Genomic DNA, 21053 nt, shown 5'->3' on the forward strand with positions numbered 1-21053 from the left:
CGTGTTTATTGTAAACGTACAGACGCATACAACGCTATGCTCGATTAAATTTTGCCCACACTCATAAGTGAAGTGTCCCTTTTTCTGTCCCGCCACTTTCTACTTCAGCTGCCTGTTTTGTCTGCTCACACTATGCTGCTCGCTCGTTCGGTTCGTTCTCTTAAAATGAATCGTTTTACGCAACTATTGTCAATATTCTGTCCTTCGGTTTGTTACACAACCACCACCACCACCACCACCGCCATCGGCACCATGCTGCGATTGATGGTAGTACCATGCGGTGAACTGATGATATAAATAAATCACGATACGCTCACTCAATAGTTTGATAAAAACATATCTGCGACGCTGCTAATGGTATGCGTGGATTGATATCATTTGCCAGAACTAAGATAACACGGAAAGGGAAAATAGCAACTCATCCTGCATATGCTGATCTGCTAGCAGCTGCTTTTCCTTTCTAACGTAGTCTAGATGTTTTATTCCAATCATTATCCTTAACACGATAATCTGGAAAATTATCGAAATTTTCACTGATGAACTCAAATATAATAATTGTGGATATTATCACTGTTGCGTGCTTGTTGACTATAATGTATTTTGACTCGGTTCGGAACTAGCCTTGCTACACTCAGTGCGAACGGAAATATATTTTTAGTTTTCCCAAGCAGTAAAAAAAATGCCAAAGGGTTATAAATTTTCAACACAGCATTTCCGTTTCACACACGTTATCTGTGAACAATCTACCAGGAGTAATACCATATTCGAACATCAAGTGATAATACTTAACCTGAATTCCTACTCAAGCTACTTTTTACTCAGTTTCGTGCTTTGTCAAACACATTAACTCAAGTGGCGGGACGGATTACGGCTAGACACACTCCTTTTCAAGCACTGGTAAGAGTGTTTTGGGATTAGCGGAAGCAGCACTTAATACAGTTTAATTATAGAATTACAATTTGAAATAACAAAAAAGAACCACACACCTGAGATAAGTTTTACACAGCCATCAGAAAATAACAAAATGCTTCAAAGCGTTCAATTTGCTTACCACTTACTGTATACCATTACCTTACGATATACCTTTGCAAAGCGTATTTAATTATAATAGGCGACAAAATGCGACATTAATCAATGAAAAACAACACAGTGTGCAGATAAGATTAATATGTTCGAAACTCGAAACAAGTTAATCAACTTACCAAGATGGGACAGAGAAGAAAGCTCAGAATCTGCAATGAACGATGGAAAAAAGAAAAAAAAAAACATAGTACAATGGGTATGAATTGAAAATGAGGTTTGAAAACGATACAAAAAGCTTTGATAATGTTTGCACACAAACGCATGTAGCTAGCAAGAGTTGAGCTTAAGAAAGAGAAAATGCTGCCTTCCGGCGACTTTGTAGTGGGACACAATTTTCAAGTTTGTTTTGATTGTAAATTAAAATATTCAACCTTTTCTAAACCAATAACCCCGATCACGTCCAATTGCACGTGAAGGCTTAAGCAAACATGGCCCCAACACGGGCACGGCCGTCCCATTTATTGGCCACAATTAGCGCGTGGATGCACATGTAGCATATGAGCCTGCTGGTTCGGCAAGCAAAAACAGATACGTTGATGTGACTTAGCTTAATTAATCCGACCGATAGACAGCAAAGCGTAGTATCAATACGGTGCTACCCCCCGTTTGTCAATGGCCGCACGGTGGATGAGTGGATGTTTTATTGTGCTGGCGAAGGAATTCGTCTTCAGAAGCAGAAAAAACGCAAAAGGAAATCTTTTAAATGTTGAAGTGCATTGCTGAGTAGTTTTGATAACACACACCAATTGCGTTGTTTGGGTTTTTTTCTGTTTTGAACAAAGAATGAAAGGTTGCTGCGTAAAAGTTTATGAAGCTGACAGTCAGCAACATTGCATGCAAGAAAGCTACATTGTCGCTCTGATCGAACCGACAGCACACTGACAGCATACTCTTTCTCCTAGACTCGTAAGCACAAAAGCACGTAAGCACAATGAAAAAGCTTCTTCGACTTACCTGTATCGTTGAGTAAGTCCTGTATATTGCCATTGTCTACGTCACTCCCTTCTCCAGCGGCTGTAAAGAGAAAAATGGAATGTATTAAAATAAAAAAAAACTAAAATAGTATGAACTATAAGAAATAAATTCTGCGAGCAGCAGTCCATACGTTTTTTTTTATTTCCCACAAAGGGCAGAAACAAGTGTTACAATTGATATTTTTTTAAATATTTTTTTCTCCCATAAATGTTAATTGACAAAATTAAAAGTAAACTCCCAATTCAATTAAAACCTTCCAAATTGTAATTATACAATCGGTTACACATACTTCGTCGCAATAAATACAACCCGCACTGTACTTACAACCACTTGTATTCAAGATGTTGTCGGGTGACCTATTGCGTGCAAGTTGGCTGATGCCAATTTTAGCCAAGACACACACACCTCCAGGTGTATATCCAAATTCACCACCTTCAACGGCGTGTGGTGTTTAGTATGACAGATTTGTAGGACATCTCTTTTCAAGGCAAACAGTACTTGACTGTACACATTTGCCTGTACACCGAACATGTTTCCTGTTGGATTTCTGTGAAATTTTTTGCTTATTGAGCTTACTTTCATCCTACACTGGGTATTCGCCTTATTATTAGATGTTGGAGGTCTAAGAATCCTCGTCAACTCATTTTAACTTGCAGCCTTCATAGGCCCTTTACGGAGTCTATGCTGCATATGTGGGACCAGTGAGAATCCTGCCACGTCTAGCCTTATAGGAGACTCGATGCGTCTTAGCTTTAAGCTTAAACCATCCGGGGTGTCACCTTTGTTTCAAACACACAACTTTCCTGTTTTTATCGCAAATTTCTATAGCAAACATGCAAACACTACTATCATCAACACTACCACTCACAATGGTCCCATAAACAATGCGTCAAGCAATCGATGTTTACACTTCATTAGCACATCTCACAGACGGGCGAGTTTATGATGGTGGCTATTCGCTCCCGCACTCCTACCAATTGCCAATCGAACAATTTATTTACCGATCAAACTCATCAAACAACGTTCATCATTACCACTTATCAAACAATATTGAGCCGTGTGTGTGTGTTGCCTGGACGTACCCGGCCGAACAGATGGCAAACAATTTAATTTTGTACGAAAGAACGGCAGCACGCAAGTCTACCATTTGATACACGCTCGAACAAATCAGGATGCTGACACAATCAATTTACATCATCAGGTGCACCCCGTTCGATGCAAGGTTGACTCACAACGTTGGTGCAATCTCGTGACATGTCGCGCACGAGAGTCGCTGATTTATGCATTGTCGTGCCAGAGGATTTGATACATTGGCACACACATACCCACATATACTCCAGCCGCCCGTCTGACACCGTTCGGTCCAAATATTGTGAATCTAGATATTCCATTATGCAATAGGAATAATCGCCTTCCTGTGCATGACAGAGCGAAGGTTGCTTTCCTTCCCGTCCGACATGACTAACCTTTTTTTTGCGCGTTGTTTCGTTGCTGGTTGCCTCTTTGTGTGCTTTTTTTTTCCTCTTCTGTACCGAGTGTCCCAGTGTTTGCATTCACCCACAAATAAAACCCTGTGTGTGCATGGTAAGGTGTACGCTCGGTTCAACTTTCTCAACTATCCACAAGCGCTCAACACACAATCCAAAGCATTGATGCATTTAGCTTGTGGTAGGAAGAAAGGGAGAGTGCCGTTTTATTGCTTCCAAATCGAAGCACCCCCAAGCCACCGAGTGGATGAGGAGCAAAGTGGAGCTTTCAAAATTTTAACAGTTTCCCTCACCCGATCACCACCGTTGATGCACGGGGATCGTGATCGTTACACCATCGATCGACCTCCGAGCACATCGAGCACCACACACACACACACAGTGACGTACTTGCATACCACATTCCCGCGCCATGAGAAAGTGTGCGATGCACGCGACCTGTGTAACGCAACCCAGCAACCGTAACCGAATCCTTCCTGCGGCAGCGAAACCACCCAACAACCGCCCACAAAACATGCGGCATAGAAACATAGCAGGAACCTACCCATCCACATCCCCGCACCCACCTTCTTCATTCGGCAATAAGTTTCGGCAGTTTCGGCGGAAGCGACATTGCTGACCAACTGACTGAGCCGGTCGGTCCCGTCACCTAGCCGCTAGCCGAGTGATCGAGTGTACGGGGCCGGGTCTGTCTTATGCAACGCCGGTGCCATGCTTCTATGGCGGAAGTGATGGCGTATTTCGATCAGCCATCAGCAAGTGTTACACGAAACACGGTGCCAGGTTTTGCATTTCGGAAACATCATATTTAATGCGCCGATCGTGGGGGGAAAAATGGATGACTAGTGGACAGAAGAAAGTGGTTTTCCACGGACTTAATGACGTGGTCGAAGTGAGATATCGGTGATAGATCCTTTACATAATAAATATCAAAACATCTTCCACCTCTAGCAGAGCGAAGGCGGTATGTCATAAAGCTAAAACGATAAGACAGCTTTCTTTAATATCCCGGTTTCTCTGTCTCTTTCTCGCTAAAACGTGACGCAATAGAGACACATAAATATGCTTTACCAGAACCGTAAGCATACTGTGATCAGTGTTTTGCTGTGCCCTGCGGGCATATACGTTACCGACGACGACGTCATCTGCGGACTTCCGGATAACCTTCAAGAGTGTTCATGATTTTTTGGACGTGAAGAGAATGCATCATATGTTCCTGCCGCAGCGCCCGGGCAGGCGAACGGTTTCCGACACAGACCTTCACTGGCACAGGAACGACGACGACGTCGCGATGGCAGTTGACTAAACCGCGTTCACGTGCACGTCCGTATGCCCATCGCCATAGTTACCTGTTAACAGTTCGGCATGAGTTCCGTTGTCTACGGCCGATGACCGGAGTTGTTGGTAGAGTGATAGTAACTGGTGCTGCTGCTGTTGCTGATGCACAACACCGGCCGACGGTTCGCCGAGGATCGTCATCGTGTGCGAGCGGGGTTTGGCCTTCGAAATACCGTCCGTTTCTACTTCCGCAAGCCGGCAGACGGCAGGATGGCCAACTAGCAACGGTTGCGCGTACACTGATGACACTGATTGTCTTTCAACATGGTAAATCAATCATGCCTTGCCTGCGCTAATGATGCTAATGTCGCATCTGAGACATTACACCGGCATAAATTACTGCACTTTCATGCCCCGGAGAATGAAAGGCACTGGGGAGTGGGGGGGGGGGCACTTTCGAGTGATGTTGGAAGCATATACACTGACACAAATACACACACATACACACGGGAATGCTGCTATTTTAATAGCAATCCCACATTACACAAAATCACGGCAATTGGATGATTTTGAAGCTGTAGATCATTAATAATTGTAATAAAGATGAGATAAGATAGGAATGCCATCTTGCGATTTTATCTACAAACAAAGAATTACCCTCGCCTAAACATCGCTGCTCGATAGTACAATCAGTAGATCGAACACTTGGCATAGCAGACGTCTTTGGATCAAAACTCGCTTGTGCCGACGCAACTTTCATCCAGTTTTCATCTTGGGAAAAACCATCTTCATCCCAACATTGCCCTCTTCATCAGTTTTTATGTGTGGCGCAATAAAGCGGTACCTTAGGCACCTCATCAATCTGTCCCATGATGCCTTACAAGAGAAACTGGTCAGTTCTCCTTCTGTTCATTTCACTTTTCCCTTGCACACCGACGTCAACCCAGTGCCTGATGATTAGCTGCTCCGCATTAACACACACACACACAGACACACACACTCTTGAACGACTCTTCTTCAAGCTCTGCCAAAGAAGGCAACCACTTTTATGCCCACACATTTTCACGTTTGTCCCCCCACGGTCAGGGTTATCACTAACACTGTTTCTTCCGCTTGGCGCGGGCCCACGTGAGCAGAGCGTTCATCTTGTCAGCGATTGACGTAGCAGCCAGTACGCGCGCGATATCTGATGCGCGATGTATTGCCCATACCTAACCTGTCCGATTGGTTCCTTATCACTCTCAAACCGTATGGCGTCTGCTCTTCGCGCGTATCATTTCTATGGAACTAATTTATCGCAATACGCAGCGGCGTTTGATTGGCATGACCATCTTGCCGCACCCGATGCGGCTTGGAGGCGAGCACTTCGCAAAAGGGGCACCCATTATTTGTGTGCACTGAATTATCACCCACTCGCCGCTAACCTTTTTTGTTCTATCGGGTCTTGTAAGAAGGTGCGCGATGCTTTCTTATCGTGCACTTTCATAGCTGAACAACCTGATCACCTGTTCACCTGGCTGCGAGCAATGTCAAACAGCGTCCAACAATGGTCACATGCTTTCAAACACGACGCGTTTCTGTTTGTGTGTATAATCTTCATACAAAACACTTCATACTTCTGGTCTAAGTCTTTGCCCTTCACTCCAATGTATTATTTGATTGCGTTATTAAGCCTTACGCCTCAAATTACAACATGTAGAAGCCTCACTACGACTAGCAAGCGTTTCATAAGACAAAACAGTCACTATTCCTATTGATTTAAACCTAAAGCGATTGGTAAAACCATGCCACTCCTCACGCCTATTACGACAACGAGCCAAGCCTCTACCAAACACACCGATTAAACCTCCTCCAATTGATTATTTGTATAGCTTCGATTACTTCCTACTACCGAGCTCCTACCCCGACCGAAGCTCCTACCCCGACCGAAGCCAAAACCGTGGCCACTGTCCGCGCGTGTGTGTCGCGGTTCGTCGCGGTTCTGCATTTTCTGTCGCTCAGCTCCTGCGCAAGCAGGCACGGTAACCCGCTGCGAGGGCCCACTATAGCCCACCGAGAGTACCGAGTTTCCGTTCTGCAGCAGTGATTCGGTTTCGTCGTTGCGCCGTGCCTACCCACACAATATGTTTCCGCGTCGATTCTGTGCCAATTTGAACCCACTCCGGAACGGCCTTGACCGTGGTACATAAGGAAGCATCGGAGCGGAACGATGCCACCCGATCGATGGTGGCCGCCACAGCTCGTCGTGGTGGACACACCATCCAGAGTCAACCACACTGCACACAGCACCGCCTTAGGGTGGTTGTGGCCTCGTGTGAAGGTTAATACGGAACCAACTAGGAACAAATCGCATCCAATCGCACCAAACGTGCCGGCGCTCAAACATTAGGACGCAAGAACGAATGTCGAGGATGTCGAAGGCGCTCTCTTGCCGGCGCTGCGTTCTACTTCGACCGCTGTTTGTGTCACAAGTTTTAGCTCAGGGCTCGTTCGGCGAGGTTACACACTCTACACACCTGGGCCAGTGTCAAGGATGTCGGCCATGGTCAAGCGGAAGCTGCAACGGCATCGAACCGAACCGAACCGAAATCGGCCCCTTACAGCACCCCTCCATTACGCCACAGCGCGACAAGAAGGAAAAGGCCTGCTTGATGTTTGGTTGAGCGTTTTCACGCGTTGCATTCCACGGCGGAAGATACGACGCCGTGAGGTTGTTGACACTGCACGGGTGCACACATATCGCTTGCACGACCACTGCACGATGCGAAGATTTCGAGTGGTTTTGTCAAGTGATTGTCTCACGGAGGGGTGACGGGAGTTTACATACCCACCTCAGGACAATAGTCGCACATGCTAGGCCACTGTTTACAAGGGGTGCTACTGGTGTTTGCTCTACTTTGAAGAATGTTTGACAGGTGCGCATCGGGCACAAACATGCTGACCTAATTTGCTGGACAGATGTTTACGACCGTTTAGGACGTCACCGCCATTGGTACACCAAAGCTACGCGGTGCAACATGTGCGTTTGCGTACAATTCTATCCCTAACAACTTCAACTCTACTTCGTCCCAGAGTCGAATGGCGTCGGAAAGTTCGCTTCACAGCGGATTGATTTAACATCGCAGCATTCAGCGGCAGTGGCACCCAGTGTTCCGCGTGCATTCGAGCAAACGAGCGAACTCCGCACCCAGCCACCAGTTGGGCATCATTAAGCGGACAGCGAAATTCCTTTCGTGCCATCACGCGGCCGCTTTTCCCCGGGACTGGGACCGAAACCGACACTGCACTCTGAGCACGTTCGTTCTGCTGTTGCTGCAGCGAGGCGGCACGGCGCACGGTGTGGCGTAACAGGCACCGCCAACTTCCCTCACAACGATTCACCAACGACCAACCCCATCCAACCAGCTTCCTTATTGACCGATTGTTCGCCCCGGCAACGGTTTGCTCCGGTGCGTTTGGGTGAAGTGAATTCCTTTCTAATTTCGTTCCACATTGAAATGTCACTATGAGGTGGGAGCTTGTGTTTCCTTTGTGTGTTCTATGTCCATCGGTTTAATGTTGCTGAAAAGCGGCGGCTGAAAATTGCACACGTTTGGTCGTGTCACCAAAACACCAAATTCACACGGCCATCGCATACTGCCACAAAACTATTGCTTTCCAATCACTAGCACAGCCACTTTAAACCGAAACCCTCAGGTCGTCACAAACTCACTACCTTTAGCGACACGATTTGGCGCACGATTTGTGATCACGCACGCAACGCACCAGCAACAAACAAACAAAAACAATGGCGCGCACCGCGTTAGCACCTCGTACTGCGGGGAGCAATTCAAACAACCGTCCGTTCCGTAAGGACCCTTGCTCCAGAACTGAATCCAAGCATTCAGCCAACGGTCGTTCTTTGCCATTTTGCCTCCATTGCGCGTCACCCCGCGCGCCCGGCTACGGCAAACGGTTCCGCCGCACGACTCGGACCGGTCGGGCGCGCTCGTTGTGCGCGATTACAATCGCACCAGCCGCACACAAACACAGATGCGCACGAGCGCTGCTGTTGTAGCGACCCCCTACCAACACAATAAACGGGCGGCCCTGCCGTCAAACTGCTGCCCTGCCGTGTGTGTGCGCACCTGTAATCATCGACGAGACGACGCGACATCATCGTTCATCATCGCTCATTTTTGCGGAACTTCTGCCCGTGTGTGCGTGTGTGATGAACCGCGTGAATGGGGATGTAACGTAATGTAACGTATTTCGGCACGAAACCCTCCACACGTGCAAGTTGCAGAGCAGAAAAAAAATGATGGAATGATGGGCCCATCGATGGTTTGTCAGTGTGTGGAAGCGGTTGATTGTCGTGGTGGTTGATGCCCAAGCCGCGTGAGCAAGTCAGCTTTTATCAAGTTGGAAGAGATATGTAACTTGTCGAGCGGTAAGAACAGGGTGAAACGGTATATGTTGTCGCTCACAAGGGGTTAAGTCGACAGCGGCGGAGACGCAGTGCCTTAGAGTGTAGCCAGAGAGCGCAGCGTTTGAGTGTGGAAGGAAACAGTACACGTCTTATGCTTGTTTATGAGTTGTTTTGTTTTCGGAAATTCTTCATTAGCTGACCACTGCAGCATGACTTTGGAAACGTTAAACAACAGGAAGTATAGTGTAACTGAAAGCAACGTTGTACTACGCATGCGCGAAACGCCTAAATGTATGCAACAAACATCACAAAACGATCATTTAGAACGTTCACGTCGGAATAATCACTCATCACTGCAAAAACATTGTTGCGCAATGTCTAGCAAACATTCTAAATTATGATGCTGCTTGTTGTTTCCCTTTCATTAACAGCCCGATAAGAGCATGTCAACAAACCGTCGTCTTGTTTACAAGGCCCATTACAGACTAAAGAAGAAGGAAAAAAGGTCCACAGAACGTCCCGCAAACAGCGGTCACCTTTTGGGTAATCAACCTATTTGTCAGCTATTGTTCACGCAAATTTGTCTGATTGTCACAAACCGGCACCACAATGCTTTGTCCAGCCGTCGGTACTAACCCCAATGGTGCTGGAATTTAAGTTTCCATGCATTACTCACCGGGCGGGCTGGTGTGTGTTCACAGTTGTATTGGCACGAATTGACACAAGAATTGGCTTTGCTGCTCCACATCACCCGCGCCCTATAAAGCTGTGGCTCTTTTACATCAACAAAAATATGAAAATAATGGTCCGGCAGGGTGCCTCCATCTTCCGATGAGCAATTTTATTGTTGTTGGTCTGGGGCTGTGCTTCAGCCGCTTTGTGATGCAGCAACACAGTTAATGCGGGGAGAAAAAAACAACTTGCCCGTTTTGACAATTCGATTCTAATTTGTGTTTATCGTGACTCACGTTACCTGCCGCTTGCCAGTCTAGGTGCGAGCGCTAGAACGAACGTGAATCATCCGCAGCTCCGGAAACCGAACTCAAGGCTATATTTGCCTTCGTCCGATAAATGGGTTTAAGCGTGGTATGAAGGCGCTAAGGGGATAGTTGGGTTTGTAGTATTTAGAATTATCATATCCCTAGGTTTAAGCCAAGTATCGCAAGCGATATGCTAAGCTGAAGGTATCAATGGAACGCATGGCAAAACCATTCCGCCTCTAATTAGAAACCGTCCATTTCTTCATTCCTCTAATCGGCGAACCAATTGCTCACTATCGGCCACCGATGTGAAACCTATCGTTGCAAGATACAATCGCTACAACAACAGCAAATGCAACAAAAAAGAGCTTTGAGAATAGAGCCACTTGCCCAAGCGCGCACGTGGGGCGAGCGAACTTATCATCGCTGTGCACGTTGGCACACACACGAAAAACTCGAAGAAAAAGCGTTCGATTGGCCTGGCCAGGCATGGGACCGAGCATGGATTCGAGTACTGTTGTGTGCTGCGATCAAAAGCATCGAACAACGGACGTCGAATCGAAGATCGAACCAGTATCGACGGGAGGGTGCACCGGTGGGGGGTCACCAATTATCGCCTTACACCAGCTCATTTCGTAATTAGTCAAGACGCTTAAGCAAACCCGCGGTGCTCCGCGTTAGATGGTGTCCAGTCACACCACGGCGCGAAGCCAAACTGCTGAGAAATGGAGGCTCAATCTCTCTCTCTTACGCGCGCGCGCTCTCTACCGGGGACAGCACACACTGTCAACGAGGACTTGGTTGGTTGTAAAATTACACATTTTCTTCGTGACCGACTCACATTACCCCACCGTGCTGAGCCTGTGAATGAAAATCATCGCAACCTTACCCAATGGTAAAGTAGTATTTCTGCAATGGCACTTCTTTCTTCGGCCGGCAACACAATTGGCAAGCGGTGCTGGCCCGAGATTACATGCCAGGCGATTGCCTGAAAAGCATTTCTTAAGGTATTGCCACTTGTTGCAGTTGTAGGGGGGTTTGTGGAGGGTTCGTAAATTATAGAAGCTTTTTCACGAATACCGAAACATGCTGTCAGACTGTCAAAAGCGCCATTACATGTTATTCAATTTTGGGGGATTCCCCTAAAAGTGAAAAATAAACAACAACCGGTTCGGGTTTTTTCCTTCTTCCCTCCGTATCAAGCAAACAGATATCACGCATAATACTACGAACAAACAGAACCAAGTGAGCAAAATACCACACACCCCGTCAAGCGAAAGCAATGAGCAATAGACCAAATACGAGCAAATAATCAACAGACCTAGGAGGAATTCGACATTCCTCCCAGAAACCCGAAAGCAGACGAAACGGAACAACGCAAACCAAGTAAATATAGGCGCAACCGTGACAATCTGCTGTACAACAACAAAAACGGGTTTTTACGCAAATTTATCCACCAAATGGTGCCAATAAATGTGTGCATAGTCATCACCTGAAAAAGCCACACCAAGATATATTCGAAATGTTGGTATACTTTACGGTTGGTTAGAGAAAAAGGAGTTACATTCGTAAAAGCTTTAACGTTGCTTTGTGCGGCATTTCCTATCTTTGTAAATCTTCTTTATGGCATCATTTTATATCATTTCTATGGTATATAAAATAGTAATGACAAGGCGGCCAAAGGTGAATTCGATCAGCTTTTCAGGATCGGGACTGAATGACAAACACAGTACTGCTACCTGTCTCTAGCTCCGAAACGACGTATTCCAAACGTCCAGACGTTTCTTCTTCCTGTACATGTCTCAGGCCAACCGTTCCGAGACCCGTTCACTAACCTTGCCGACAGATAATGGCATTATTAATGATTTGCTTTGATTGGGAACACAACAGTCAGCGACCAACCAATGGGGCCGACCACCACACACGGGGTGGAAGCACGGGGAGCGCAGTTTAAAACCCAAACGCCACCGCGGGTTGCATAGATCAATTGAATTTGTTTCAATTAAAATGGCGCAACCAACCCCGTGCAGGCTGCGGTCACCCCGTGCTCACCATTATGGCAATCAGCGCTATTTGACGCTATTGAGTTGACTCTCGGCACGGAGCGTGAGAAGTCGGTGTGTGATGACGGTAGCGCTGGTACGATCGCACCCCAAAAGCTGATGCTGGGAAAGTGATGGACATGAAGCACTGGACACTACGTGCCACCGTCAGCGCCCGATGACATTTTGACTCCACAAAACTTAGCTTGATAGTGGAAGTAAAGCAGAGGTGTTGTTCTGGAGTTGTTCGATTTACCCTTTGGACGGATTGCACCGTGTTGTGAAATGGTTCTACGTCGCACAGGGTTGACCTTGAATGGTACCACGCACACACACACATCGAACTGTGTACAGATTAAGACTTCGGGAATAAGACGTACTTTGGCTCATGCTACCACGAAGAGAGCTTTTTCCTAATGAGCCTGTTTTTTTTCTTTCTAGCAAGTTATTCCCTTCCGCCTCGAAACAACATATTCATAACAAATAAATTATTCAACCAGCACGTTCATTCACCTTCCCTCTTGCGGGACGGCAGCACAAACAGAAACGGCAAACGATCACTCCATTCTTCCGCAGCAGAAACTCATCGATCAAAACCTGATCTGTCTGATCAGTTTCATCTTCACTTTCCCGCGTGTGTTGTGTGGTTAGACTTTGCCCTCCACACTTAGCTGTGCTGTTTATTCTTTGCCTTCAAGAGCTCAAGAGTGAAGGTTTTCTGTATTTTTTGCTAAATAAAATATTCATAAAACCTTAAGTGGGACGACGACTTCTAGCACTCCCTCGTCCGTTGCTAAAGAGATTATTTAAATTGGCCAGAAAACTGTAGTCCTACGAATAGACTGATCCACAGATCAGTGATCATAGACTTTTCGCGGAATACGTTTAACAAGCTGTAACATTCAATCATTATTCATGCAATTTCAGACAAAACATTCGGTTACCATACCAGACCATTGCGTATTCAGTAAGGCAGCGTATCCTCAGTCGATTCCAATGCAAACGTCACCGAACCGGCTTGATACGACCATGTACGACCATTCCGGCGATCGGCGCCGGAATATCAATTGCCAGCGTGTCCCAGTTTTCTCGGTGTCACATTTTTGGGGCCAACATAAACGGTCATTGCCAAATGCTGTGCTGCTCTTAGAATCCATATGATGTATGTTTCCTTTTGTGTCCACTTACCTGAAAGAAGAGGTGAGAAGAAAACGAAAAAAATCGCGTTTAGTCTTTTAACACTAACAACACTTTCGATTATTGAATGCTCAGTGCGCTGTTACTTTGAAGGTCTGCTCAAGGGGAAAGAACATCTTCGAAATTACACTTTCTAATAGACCGCAGACGAGGCGCGCACTACTTACGGATGCGCAGTTTCACTCTTAATTGACCCTAGACGCTAGAACGCCCGTCACAGCGTCATTGAACCGCGATCGATGAAATTATAGGCCCCGTTCCAGCCGAACACAACCGTGCGCAAACCAAACAGCATCGCGCGAACGGGTAGCTGAAACTGGACATAAAAACTGACACCATCCATTTTTGGGGCTCCGAAAGCCACAAGTCCAAGGATACATGCACCCAAACACCCACTCGCACGGTACCCGACCGCTTCTAGAGATGAGTCTTTGCAGCCTTGAAGCCAGCAGCTTCATTCACAAGTTCCCCGCTGCTTCGATCGCGCATAAAGTGAAGGTTTTAGTTTCTTCTTCTTAATGTCAATGTCGGCCAAATGTGCCTGGCCTAAAGCCTTTTGGGAGACGGCAGTGTCTTGACCTCATGAAACGAGCGTAAAAACGCACGCCACCCAAACAGACGCAACCAACCTACGCTGTATAACTGGGTCTGTGATCTTGGGAGTGCTTCCTGGTGCTAAAAATACGTTCCAATAAACTACACATTCGCGCTCGCAGCCATTCAGCCCAGATTCCTAACCCACATACACATCACGGACAGCAGCACGGTAAGCATCTAATAAACAGCCAACCGCAGCGCTTAAAACTTGCCACTCCAGACCCTGGCCAACAGCAACAGCAACAGGTGTCTAGCAATGCTAGAGTGGCGTGCCAGTAGCATAGCCACCGACACGATCGATACCGATCGGTATGCATGGTGCCCGTGAACCACCTGTGTCCCGAACTGTTGGCGAGATCCCGTGCGGTCCTGACTAGATTCTCGATTCAAGATTAATCGAGGTCAGGCACGGAGTCGATCAGCAATGATGGTTGCATAATGCATGACCGCTTACGGCATCATGCCAGCACGGGTAACCGCCGCTGTCGCTGCTGCTGTTGCTGCTACTGCTGGTAGTCTGGTAGCTTCTAATGCCCAGACAGAGAGGTCGGTAGGTGCCTTTTGCTCGTGCTAGCACCGATTGGAACGGTTCCACCGAGAACTGAACCGTGCCATGACGTACGTACTTCCAGCTGGATAATGACTCATTTAACGCTAGCCCGCTGCAGGTGAGTTAATCTGGAATTGCATCTCAATGATGTCGCACACACCAAGTGGTGGCACCGGGTGGACGTTTAACAAGAGCGAGTAATAATAGATTGCATTAATTAAACTTACGCCGTGCCGAGTCATCACGCAATTGAACTGTTAGTGTGACACAACAAAAAACATACTTTGTTTGGATGTGGTTTATGGGATGATCTTGTTTTAAGCCGAATGTTTTATTCAAAAATAAGGATGATTACAGATTACACGGACAGTCTCGTGGTACAGTCGTCAAGTCGTATGACACAATAACATGCCTGTAAGGGGTTAAAGCATAGAATAGACCGACCGCCGTAGCAAAAACTGACAATCCGGCTACGCAGTACTGAATAAGTCTTTAAAAGCCTATAAAAAGGCCAACATGTCTGCGTAGGACGATACTCCAAATATAAGAAAAGGAAGGTGGTAACGGAAAACTTCCTGAACATTTCAGCTTGTTTTTAAATCCAAAGACACAATCGTTTCTTTCCAATGGTTGGAAACCTCCCAACCTGTCTGCAAGCTATTTTTGGTTCCTTCCATGCTCGTCGATGGGAATTTCCCAATCATCGGTAAGAGATCAACTACCCTGCTTTGATGCTAGCGAATACTTGTTCTGCTTCTTCAATGCTCCCCATGTGCCATACGCACCAAAACTGCCCGCATTTACACAGCCTGACTTGCAGCAATCTTCAAAGCAGCAATCCAAACCTGTTGTACCAATGTTGTACCATGCGAAGCACAAAGAAACAGGCAGCCTCCGCGTTTGGGCCTTTCCTAAGGCATCAAACTTGATCGAAAACCTGATTTCTTCCCTGCTCCAGTAACCACCAATGCTCTAGCTAGCGTGGCCTAGCAACAGTGGAAAACACAAAAAAAAGAGCCAGCCTGCGTATCATATCACCCAGAACTGGTCCCAAGGTAAGATGCAGCAAGCAAGACTCGCAACGTTCCCATCTTCCTGCGGGAGTTAAGTGATCCGCTCCTGCGTCTTGCCAGTCGATTGCTCGATCGAGCGGCACGAAAGTGAAAGGCTGGAAGGATACGCCGTTAGGTGTTTCAAGGGGGAGACCAGCGAGCCTATATCAAAGAAGCGTATATCCCGCGTCGTTAGTGCGAGCCTTGGTGAGAGGTTCGTCACAGCCCTGCTATACTTCTACACCTGCTGACCTCAAGGTAAGCAAGCTACGATCGATTCATTTCGACCCTTAGCGCAACTCACGCACCGACCCCCGGTCACCCTTTCATCACCCGCTGACGTCACCATTTGGTCCGCTGCAATAGTTGCAGTGTTCTTATTGGCAATGGCGGAAATTGTCTATCGACAGTTCATTAGCCACTTTGCGGACGCACGCACGCACGCACGTCAGTGTGCAAAACGGAAGTGTCTTTGCCGGTGGTGATTTAATTCATCCGTGCCCTGATTGTGGTGCCGTCGATGCATTGTCAGGCTGCAACCACCGATTGACCGAACCACCCGGCTAGAAACAAACGAAAGCCTCCAAGCACGCTAACGTATCACGAGATTTCAACGTGCCCAGATCAGTGCGAGATCGCCTGCCTCATGCGCTCATTTCCATAACGGCCGATAGTGGCGGTGTACGGTCGGTCGGTGACGGAAATGGTTTGCCGACAAATGCAACCCGCACCACGGCGGCGAGTCAACAAACTGCAACAGCGCTTTAATTTGTTATTGTCACTCTCGGCAGCAAGGAGTTTCCAGGGTGGAGGGGCGTTTCCAAAATTTGCATACCGTTTTGCACTAACTTGCGCACTAGGGTGATCCGTTACTACACTAAACCCTTTGCGCAACGGTGTGTGCATCAGGTTGTTGGCTCGTGTTTTGCGCCAATTGAGTTCAACAACTCACGAGCTAGAATGTACTTAGCATACGTGCTTGGTAATAATGAATTTTAAAATGATCATTAAAAATAACTTCAATTTGCTTACAAATCTGTTATGCCAGTTCATGAGAAAGTGCTTAAAACCAGAACGTGCTATTTGTGGTAATTTTGCTGTAATTTTGCTCGTCATATTTCTGTTTACTTCGGGCTGCGCCGTCCCGACGGACAGCCTTGCAGCAAAAACAGCTGTTACACAGAAAACACCCGCACGCCTACTAGTCCAGTGACCTCATTCTGGGTGGGTGCGTGGGTTGTACTTTTACTCCATTAGTTAATTACTTTAGCCACCCTTGACAGTGAGGCCCTCCGTGAAGGCCTTTGAACCCGATTGCGCAAGTTAACCGCTTAACTTCTTATGCGTAGTGGTACTTCGTGCACGTAGAAAGAGGCTCGTCTGTGGTTTCGGTTTGTTTTGGAGGCAAGTTTTCACTAGCCCCAAGACCATTTATAAGCAGGAGGTTAATCCAATTAGCATAGGACGTTATGGGACGGTATGACATAATATTCACAGTCGGAATATGCTTAGCACCATTACCACATCAACTCACTGTTAGCTGCATTAACACGAAACCATACAGCGATACAAGCATTGTCCATGTAATGTCCCGTATTTATACTGCGCACTGTGTGACAAGAATTTTCCAATAAAGGCATCACTGACCTAACCGAACACTGACCCGGGGTTTGCTCCTTCTGTCTCCTCTGGTTGCGTTAAGCGTTAAGTTTGTGATAACTGAAACCGCTGTTTGAAAAAAAAACACACACACACCACAGTCGATTCACATTTCCAGCCTCCCCACCCATTACTTTAGCACCATGTTGCACCGATCATGGCAATCGTGTCGCAAGTCAACGACTTCTGTAACCTGCCCTGCACGTACTTAAACGGAAACTGCACACACCGCGTAAACTGACCGTAATCGTCGGTACCGTTTATGCTGCACCGAATCCGAGCGGTTGGGCCCGACCGGGAGGGCTTTAATTAGAAGTGCCCAACACCAAACACTGACCGTTCGCTGAGCGATCTCAAGACAAGAAGCCTGTAAGCTCCTCGCACGTTAGAGGTTGTGTGAAAGAGGGACGTTTTTTTGCGAATTTAATAGCATACGTATATGCAGTGTAAGGCGAGGCGATGACCAGTTAACAGCTGCCGTACCTTTGCCGTACCACCGGGCAGCAGCAAGGTGCTACTTCAACGGTGCTACTACTGCTCAGCGCTACAAAGCTGCCCAGGCGAGCTTCTACACATTCTACACTACCAATCGTACAATAAAATGTTCATCTTCCTTTTCAATCGGTGACTTAATTGATTGAAATCAGCGCCCAAAAAGCATCGCACACACTTCGCCGCTGGGAGCCTTGACATCTTTTCGCACAGGCCGCGTTTGTGCCCCACTGGATGAACCACAGGCAAAAGAGACAAACATCATCATCATCATCATTTGGGCCTTCGATCGAAACATCCCAAATTAGGCAAAGCCGAAAGGTCAGCGGAAATGCGCACCGCTCACAGCACAAAACGGACGGGTGTCCGATCAGTGGCAGGGTTTCCCAATCGCTCAATTATATGAGCCCGTGAGATGGATTGATGAGCTCTTTTTTCTCTTCGCTAGGACAGTTTGAAACGTCACGGTTGAGTTTTGGGGTTTTTTTTTAATAAAACTATTGACAAATTATCATTCTAAAGCGTCGTTTTTAAATTGAAACAAAAAATAGACAAAGTTTTGGTGTGTAGAGCGAAGCCTGTACTGCTTACAATCTTCACTAATCTACATGCTTCAAACGTATGGTCACAAATAATATCCAAAGCCGTAAACAACAGCTATTCAAATACAACTCTAGCACGCTAGTATACGACAGAAACCTCCCGCGTCATTTGCGCAACCCGCGGAGTAGATAATAATGTCACCGGCAGGTATTAAATACCACGCAACTTAAACAGCACATCACGTTACAAGTGCCACCACTTCTGCGTATGATCCTATCGGATCAGTCTAAAAGAAAACAGAACCGCTTCAACCCTCCCCCAGTGTGCGAAGTTTGCATTGCAAATTCTTTGCGGACGCTGGTGATAGCGCATCGGGCACACGTGAGATGACAAATGATCATAACCACCTTCGGCGTCTTATTGATTGCGCATAGCGCAGCATGTGCCGCACCGCGGCCCTACCGAAATGGACTTCTGACGATGACAGATAAGGCACCACGCAGCGAACGTGATTCCGATCTCGCGGGCACGATACCCGCGCTCTGATTTGACATTTGCAATCCCTGAGGGTTTGCCTGGTGACAGCGACAGCGCCCGACAGGCGACAGTTTTGCTAATTGCGTTCACGCGAAACGGTTACCTCTATGGCAGCCCATTCGCGAATGATATGCTTTGTCTCGGGAATAAAAATTCTAAACGAAAGTATCGCAATACCAAGCGCACCCAGTTACACCGGAACGGAAGGAAAGTGAAAGTGTCTACATTCTTTTCTTCAAAGACCCTGTTTCCTTTTACTCGCAAACATTGCTTAAATGTCACCCGCGCTCAGAATGCGCTCTCTTCTCCCTGCAGCGTACAACACCAGCAGCCCGTTGTGCCCACTTGTCAGTCAAGTCACGTTGACTGATGCTGCCTTCACTTATTTGTTGAGCATTTTTGCCTCACTCCTGCTGTTCCAACCGTTTCCCAACCCGACGGCACACAACATCACGTGATGTGTTCTGTCGCTACCTCAGAATAATTATGCATCGTACAGTTTCGGGCAAAGAGTTTGTTCGTCTCCTTTTTTTTTGTTTTGCTTCAAAAACGGCACGTCTGTGGCACAAAAAAAAAAACACGCTTTACACCGTTTCAACGTGAACGCAGTTCCCTTGCACAGTCGCAGTGCCGCGCGAGATTGAGTTCATCGAACGCATTATTCGGTGCGGAGGTCTGTCATTAACGGAGGTTTCGTGCTGCCGCTGCGATGCCCCGAAGACGCTGACAGACGCTGTGCCTACCCATTTTCGATGGTGCAGGAGGTCGGTGGCAGCGCCCTGTGAAACCCCCGCAGGACATGTGTCCCGGCCAGACCAGGCCGGGTTGGCGGTGCGGAAATGCATCGAAACCGGCTTTTTACCCCAATGGCATGGCATGATGGCGGTAAACCCGAGCAGCGCCGCGCACAAGGAACTTCGGGCGCCGAACATACGCGAAGGAAGAAGCACCGTTCTTCCTGCATTTTGAACGATCTGTGCCAGTCCCCGCTTGCCACAACTCGAGCCTCAACAGGCTGGGGCTCGAGAGCGCCCCATTATGGCAGTGGGCTAACTATTTCCCCCCTGCCAGTAACGAGTAGGCACGGGCAGGATTCAGGTTCGTTTCTTTTCGTTCGCATGTTCGTTCCCTCCACCGTTCGGCGCTCGGTTCATGGCCGAAAGCGTCCCGCGCTTTTCAAGGATACGCGCACACGATCGCATGCGGATTCTGAACCGTCATCGCCTTCCCACCGGTGCGATTGTTGATATTGCTGGCAGCGCGATCCGATAGACCCACGCATATTCTATGCTTCCCATAAATCAAGCCGCGATTGCCGGCTCTGCAACGTTGTAGAGTAATTGTGTGGCTTTTGGTCCGATTTCGATTGCCGGGTGAATCAACGTCCAGCGATGGAGCGCTTGTATTTCGAGTGGTTTTGTTTCGTTTTACTAAAGCTCAGTCAGGCACTTGATGTCAGCTGATAAGTTGCTGCCAGCATCGTCTACCATGATCAACGCGGAAGCTTTAAGTGCAACAATCATTTACCTATCAAACCAGCAGAACGGCAACGAACGAGCAGGAACATTGTAATGCCAGTATGACGCGAAGGTTCACAGCAAACACACGCAATTAATATTCTCTAATTATTGCACATTTGGTTTTGGGGTGCATTGTGCACGTTCAGTGGAGGGTTTTTGTTCCTGCAGTCTCACCGGGTGAGGATCGGCTGTCAAGGACACCCTCCCGTACTTGCCAGGGAGGTTTCCCCGTGCGGGTTATGATATCGGCCGATCGGTGCAATTAAAATCGACCACCTATCGTGTGTCATTCCTCCGGGCGACATCATCGCGACGGAAAAGGATTGTCAAACCGAAACATCGCACACATGGCTCGTTCCGGTAGAATGGGTGTCTCGTGCCATCCATGCGCACACACACACAGAACGGGTTTGGCAGCAGCAGCAGCAGCACGTTACGGGCATAAATTTGGAGGTCGCCCCAGCTGGTTTAATATTCGGGTCACGATTTTTATTAGCACCGCAGCTCCGTTCTGAAAGTGATTGTTTGGTGCCCATTTTGGACCCGCGTAAATAGCTTGGGCTTCCAGTGTCGCGCTTCGGGAAGGGTTGGTAGACACGTTATTGACACTCGCCTCGCATGTACCGTAGCGTGAAACCATACATATTTCATGG

The 21053-nt window shown here is 47.4% G+C and overlaps 1 protein-coding gene across 8 annotated transcripts in view; it reads right to left on the bottom strand.

Annotated features, from left to right (window-relative positions):
• The window catches only part of LOC120953322 (protein catecholamines up-like), an 84169-nt gene that overhangs the window by 30587 nt on the left and 32529 nt on the right, over window positions 1-21053 (bottom strand). For 3 of the 8 annotated variants that reach the window (XM_040373149.2, XM_040373148.2, XM_040373147.2), the window contains 2 exons: window positions 2038-2097; window positions 1203-1232 (listed from right to left, as the gene is read on the bottom strand). In XM_040373149.2, coding sequence (XP_040229083.2) covers window positions 1203-1232; window positions 2038-2097 — 90 coding nt within the window. Of the gene's footprint in view, window positions 1-1202; window positions 1233-2037; window positions 2098-4894; window positions 5399-8538; window positions 8747-21053 lie in introns of those variants that run through there. The other 5 variants (XM_040373150.2, XM_040373145.2, XM_040373146.2 and 2 more) reach the window with 5 other exon arrangements.

Source organism: Anopheles coluzzii, chromosome 2 (assembly GCF_943734685.1).
Source record: "Anopheles coluzzii chromosome 2, AcolN3, whole genome shotgun sequence".
Classification (NCBI taxonomy): Eukaryota; Metazoa; Arthropoda; class Insecta; order Diptera; family Culicidae; genus Anopheles; species Anopheles coluzzii.